Source organism: Vespula pensylvanica, chromosome 6, assembly GCF_014466175.1.
Source record: "Vespula pensylvanica isolate Volc-1 chromosome 6, ASM1446617v1, whole genome shotgun sequence".
NCBI lineage: Eukaryota > Metazoa > Arthropoda > Insecta > Hymenoptera > Vespidae > Vespula > Vespula pensylvanica.
In genome coordinates this window covers 2,308,413-2,315,012 of record NC_057690.1, presented here as the reverse complement: position 1 = coordinate 2,315,012, position 6,600 = coordinate 2,308,413, and the positions used below count along the sequence as shown (strand labels likewise).

At 41.8% G+C, this 6,600-nt stretch overlaps 1 protein-coding gene across 1 annotated transcript in view; it reads left to right on the top strand.

Moving 5' to 3' along the window:
* Nucleotides 1-4,791: 4,791 nt before the first annotated feature.
* Nucleotides 4,792-6,600, top strand: part of LOC122630158 (SWI5-dependent HO expression protein 3-like) — a 12,865-nt gene continuing 11,056 nt past the window's right edge. The window contains exon 1 of the mRNA XM_043814342.1: nucleotides 4,792-4,830. Within this exon, the coding sequence (XP_043670277.1) occupies nucleotides 4,792-4,830 (39 nt within the window). The remainder of the gene's footprint in view (nucleotides 4,831-6,600) is intronic.

Sequence of the window (6,600 nt, the reverse complement as noted above, 5' to 3'; positions counted from 1 at the left end):
TTCGTTTTCATCTCGTTTGGACGTTCCGACGCTTTCCGTTTTAATGGAATCCACTGTGGACCACTGTGGGATAAGCTTAAAATTGCACGATGACGGATCGGAAAAAAAAAGAAAGAAAAGAAGAAGAAGAAGAAAGAATGAAACTTGCCTAACCGACATTACAATGAGAAGAAAAGAAAACCCATGAAAACAAAAATTTCATTAATTCATTTATATACCTATAAGTGTATATATGTATATAGATTTTTCTTCACTTACGTTTTTACGTCAAATTTAATGTTCATCTTATTATTCCCTTGAATTGATGTTAATTGATGAAAATTCTATAAATCGTAAAAAAGATTGCGCGTATAAAAACATTTTTTATTATTCCACTTTTCTTCCCTGTTTTTTCAAATTCTTTTTAATTTTTTCGAATGACTCATCCTGTATAAACTATCATTGCTTCAAATATCTGAATAACTCGCTTTTATTAAGAGATAGAAAAAGATGGGGGGGAAAGGGTTATGTCACTTAATATGAATAATTCGTAGTTTGTTTCGTCTTGAAGCATGATTTAAGTAAGTGAGCCAAGCGATTTGTCGCTTCTCTCGTACGCGATGCAAATCTATAAGCTTGCATCCATACACCCACTCGAGCGTGCGTGCACACACGTGGGTCGTTAATGTGGATGAGGGTCTGATTACGCGCGCAAACCTCGACTCCGAGCCCCTATCTCCCAACATCGCATGGCATAAAACCTGATACCACCACGGCAGTTATGTATATCCGTCCAGAAGTTCACAAAGACGCAAACCGACGTCTCAATTTTTTTCAACGGTAGATAAGATTGTGCACGGGGTTTCGAGCAACGCGAGTGTCGATTTTCTCTTACATTAGTCCGAATCAGATACATAGATACGTATGTACATTGAAAAAAGAGAAAAGAAAGAAAAAAAGGAAATTATAAATCGTTTGACTGAAAAAAAGAAAATACAGGAAAAAAATACAAAAAAAAAAAGTATCATTAAAATAATATTATATGACAAATGATATATGATCATTGAGTGTTTCGTTATCGATTCCAGATATTATAAATATAAACGCGCGCACACAAATATATATGTACGTATATCGAATGGGGTTTAACTAAAAAATTACAAAGTTCTCAAAAAAGTGTGACTAATGAAAAAACAGGATCGCACAAAGAAGAAATGAAGAAATAAAAAGGCTTAAGTGATCGACGAGAAAGTCCCACGTTCTTCCGCATATATCGAGCTTCCAGTTTATTAAACCATGAAAGCCTGTTATATCGAGATCACGTGAAACAATGTACGCGTTTCCGTCATCGGAGGATTCTCCGTGCAATTTATTTTTTGCTCGCAAATCATTTTGCCCATTAGCTCGCATAGAACGATATCGAAAATGTTTGTGTGTGTGTGTGTGTGTGTGTGTGTGTGAAGAAGAGAGAAAGAGAGATAGAGAAAGAGGAATAGAGAAAAAGAGAGAAAGAGAGAGAGAGAGAGAGAGAGAGAGAGAGAGAGAGAGAGAACGAAGTAAATATGTGGAAAAAAGGAGAGAATAGTAGAAGGTAAAAGGAGAAGATAGCGGTGGTAGTAGTAATAGCAGTAGTAGTAGTAGTAATAGTAGTAGTGTTGCTGGTGGTGGTGGTAGTAGTAGTAGGAGGAAGGGTAATCCTTTTGCTGATGTGTGTTACGAGGTCCACCCGCCCGCGCACTCATCATCACCGAGATAATGGAGTGGGCGGTTCACGAAGGAGAGATGCTGGATGCTTCGGGACCCAGTCCACTGAGGTTCGCAACAAAAACCACCACTCAACGACCCTGGCCCGACTTGCACGACCATAAAATCATCCTAGTTCGCTGCCACCCCACACCGTTCGTTCGCCCTCTCTCTTTCTCTCTTGCCTGTTCTTCTTATCTTTCTCCTGTTCTTTCTTTATTTTGAGTACTACTATAGCAAACTCAAGAGAAAATTCAAGTGAATTGCTTATATGACCTCGCAATAACAACGACAATAACAACGACAATAACAATAACGACGACGACGACGACGACGACGACGACGACGACGACGATGACGACTATCTCGTGCAAACTGCATAGAGTCCAGTGATTGCTGAACAACATCCCAATGATGACAATCGATTTCAACGCTTGGAAATCACATCTACGATCACCATCTTCTTCCTACCTTTTATATTCCCCTTAATGTCTCTCCTTGTTTGCTTCTAACAGTTCTGAGCTCGTGTTATACGACACGTAGGAACAAGCGTGAAATTCTATCTGTACGCTCTTATACTACTCTCTCGATCGTGACGGACAGTTGGTTGATAGAATAACAAATAATTCGAAAATTGTCAGGTTCTTTGATTACCAACAAGAACGAAGATTTCCGTCGGAAATAATATTCCAATTGACAACATCAAATGGTTAATATGGGGAGGGGTGAAGAAATTTCTTTTCTAAATGAATAGCTATTAAATGGAGACAAGATAAACGAAAAAAAGAAACAAATGAAAAAGGACGGATGAAAAATTATATGAATTATATATTACATGGATCATTCTTTTTTCTATTGGTAACGCCTGACCACTTGTCGCGAATTTCCGTCCTTGTACTGCCCCTGAACCACGAATACGGATTGTTGATTGGCTCGAAAATTTTAATAAGCCGAGCAACGATAGGTTGAACCAGTACGCATGTCTGTTTGGCGAGTGTCACCAAAGGCAGGCGCGACACACACCCTTGGTGACATAACTTTCTCTCTCTCTCTCTCTCGCTTTCCCTCTTTTCCTCCCTCTCTATCTCTTTCTCTCTCTCTCTCTCTCTCTCTCTCTCTCTCTCTCTCTCTCTCTCTCTCGTGTCCTCCCAACGTACCTCGATTTACTCTATCTCTCTTCGTTCAGAACTCAGACTGAGTCGGACCAATGCGTTTTCGGCGCATGCGCCTTCGAGCTAAGAAGGTTAAGCGTATCCTCCTTCTCCTCCGCCCTCTCTGCCCTTCGAAAAGGGAGGTTGTACTCCTCCTACACCTCCACCTCCATCCGACTCGTACCACGTACCTACTTACGTACGTACACGAACGGCCACGAGAAACTCTGCGGAGAACAGATCGAGACTATCGCGATATTGAATCTCTTCTTTGGACACGCTCGTTATTCGGCCGGCCTGAAACTCGGCCTGATCGTTAGGGACACTGTCGAGTGATCCCGGAGAGAAATTTCCGAGTCTCGTTAAATTTATCGACGTAACATCTTACGCGAGATATCTTTTCTTATACACGTTCACGTAGGTATTTGCAACATTCTGATAAAAACATAAGGGATATTTCTCGAACGTAAATGTGCCTGAACGATTACCCGCTATAGTTGGATCACTGACGATCTTCCAAAAGTCATTAAGCAAATCACAAACTTATGAGAAAGTATCGCGTAGGAATGAGGTTAAAATTACTTAGAAAATTGTTTGATCATCGAAATATAAAGGGTGGACAAGGGAATGTCTAAGTATTCTACGGATAAATTCGAGAAATAAAAGAAAGCATATCCTATTCGTTCGTTACGTTACTGGATAAACTGGAAGATGAAGATTCGCTCTGGATGGATGAGGTGACCCGGGAGAGGAAGCACTCACTCTACGGAATCCAACGTAGAGTCTCTTGGATCGATACGAACGGCGCGCGCTGTGTCCCCGTCTGCCATTGGTCATAGCAAAACCTAGACGTGCCTGCTTTTCTCCTTTCCTCTCCCTCATTCACTCCTTCTCCCACTCACCCTCGGCTCCTCTCTTGTTCTCTTGGACCCCCTCGACTCACCCCTTGGTACTCCGTCTCTACATTCGCCTATAGCTACAAGCTAGCAGCAAAGCTCGACCTCCTCCACCTCCATCTCCACCTCCACCTCCACCTCCTCGCCCACACCCTCACCTCTTTTCCGTCTCTCGGTTACTTTCTCTCTCTCTCTCTCTCTCTCTCTCTCTCTTCTTCTTCTTCTCTTTCTCTTTCTCCTCCCTTTCCCACCACTTTTTACTCCCTTTTTGCGCAACACGTCTCTAACCGAGACTGCACTATTACTATTCCACGCATCGACTTCCTACCTCCGATCATAGATTCAACGAAAAGAGCTCTCGCTATCCTCAAGACTACTTCTACTCTATCGTTTCATTCGGCATACCTAACTAATCCGGCAGAAATACTCTTTATTTCTTAAATCTCTGCAAAGCCTTCCATGTTACTAGAATTTAAGTCTCTTTTATATTTCTTTTTTCTTTCTCTCTTTTCTTGTTTCTTTCCAATTTCATGCTATCCGCACAGGAAATCACACGGTTAACGAGTCGCTCGAACAAAACTGACCGGAAAGGCATTAAAATTAACAATGAATGATTGAAGAACGCGAAGGATTTTCTCGATAAAGCAAAAGTTAATAAAGAGGCATCGTGAAATTTGAAATAAAAATCTAAAGAGAGAATTATCACCTCTCTCTCTCTCTCTCTCTCTCTCTCTCTCTCTCTCTCTCTCTCTCTCTCTTTCTTTTCTCTCTCACTAATAGAAACGAACGGTAATAACCTCAGGATGACCGTCAATGCTTAGACATTCATTAGCAAAAAGGACAACGAGGCTGACAGTTCGCATTGACGTGAACGTTTTACGTTGTTGTTAATGGTTAAGATCGTCATTGATTCGTCGTTCGTCGTCAACGTCAACGTTGTCGTCGTCAACTCCTCGTCATCGTCGTCGAGCAAGGAATCTCATAGGTATAACCCCCAGCTCGGAAATGGTTGTTGAATATGGATGAGTCGAGCGGTGAACGGACACACTCTCATGCTCAAGGTACGGAGACATAATTGCCTTAATTAACGCTAATATGTTAAATCGCTACGGTTTCCCTTTGTCCATCGCCGAGTTTCTAAACGAACTCGAGAGACAGACGCAAGGAGACTTTGTCGTGAATGTGAGCACGGTCGCGGTCGCGCGCGCGCGCGTCCAAGCACCTGTGAGACTTGCATATATTATTAGAAGAACGAAGTAGAGAGTATAACGTTCGTGTGCGCCGATGCATTTCCATCGTTAACGAAATATCACGACGAGCATTGTTAATCTCTATTGAGAATCGTCGGACGATCGTTCTTATTTCCATTATTTTGCGAATATACAAGATTCGAGAGAAATTTCAATCAACTTAATTGGACAAGTTTGTGCCTTTGATAATTGTACCTATAATCAAACACGCAATACGTACTTCCCTACTACGGTCCTTTTAACGCGATGTTAAATCTTATGAAAAAAGAAAAGCAAAAAAGAAAAAGAAAAAAGCAAAGCAAAAGCAAACCAAAAAGAAAATAAATAAAAGAAAATGAATCGAATTAAAAACAGGACAGTCTTATACAAACCTACCTACTGCGATCTTAATCTTATTAATTTATCTGACGGGGTCACGTAAACACCATGTTTGAAAGATACCAAAGTGGGCCCCTCGAAGAGTGTGAAAAAACTGTGATAAAATAGAAAGGCGAAGAGACCAAGAGAGAAAGACAGAGAAAGAAAAGGAGAGAGATAGAGGGAAGAAGGGAAATGCAACCGTCTAGCTCGTCCGGTCCCCATAAGTTCAGGACATCCTTTGAAGGTAGCGAGGCGTGCCAAAGGGGTAAGGAACCGCCGACAGAAGAGGACTTCTTGATTTCCCCTTCCCCTCCCCACCCTGCTCGGCCCTCCTAACTCTTCTTCTACTTCTTCTACTACTTCTACTCCTTCCACTTCTTCTTCTTCTTCTTCTTCTTCTTCTTCTTCTTCCTCTTCTTCTTCTTCTTCTTCTTCGGGGTGCCTCGAACTGCGTTGGAGAATGCAGATACATAAATTCATGAGCGAAGTAACAACCAGTGACGCCACGCTAGCTTCCGTGCCGCGTTGAGCCGCGGCGGCAATCGTATTCATGAACCGACACGGTAATTAGGGACACTAGCTCGCCTCGCAAGCGGAAGTCGCCTCGTGAATCCTCCCTCCGCGCAGCTCGGAATATCGCCGGAAATACTTATGCATTCCGTTCGTTTCGTAAGAAAACGCGAGAATTCCGAATAACCCCACTACGACTATCCGTTCGCAGTCTCGATGTCTAATGTCTTCGGGGGTTCGATAAACTCTCTCGTTAAGCAGTCATTTCGTTGTTTAACAGAAATCGGAAGTAGACGAGAATCAAGGGAGAGAAAAAAAGAGAGAATAAAAAGAAAGAAAATAAAGATTAAATCTCACGGAATTCGTCCTTCGAACAAAGAAATTAATCCTTAAGTATCATACGATCGAATTTCTTGTCAAAAAAAGAAATATCTAATTTCGAAGAAAACTTATCTATGTATAATACTAAGTAACGGTTAGAAAAATCTATTCTACGATAGAGAAAGAGAGAGAGAGAGAGAGAGAGAGAGAGAGAGATATCGTGGGACGTTGGAACTAAGCGTGAAGATGTACAGACCGTATTATATGGGTGGAAGCCAATTATTCGTACGGCTGACCCCGAAGGCAATGATAACTTCGGGCGGCGCATAATTTTGAGCAGCAAGAGAAAGAGAGAGAGAGAGAGAGAGAGAGAGAGAGAGAGAGAGAGAG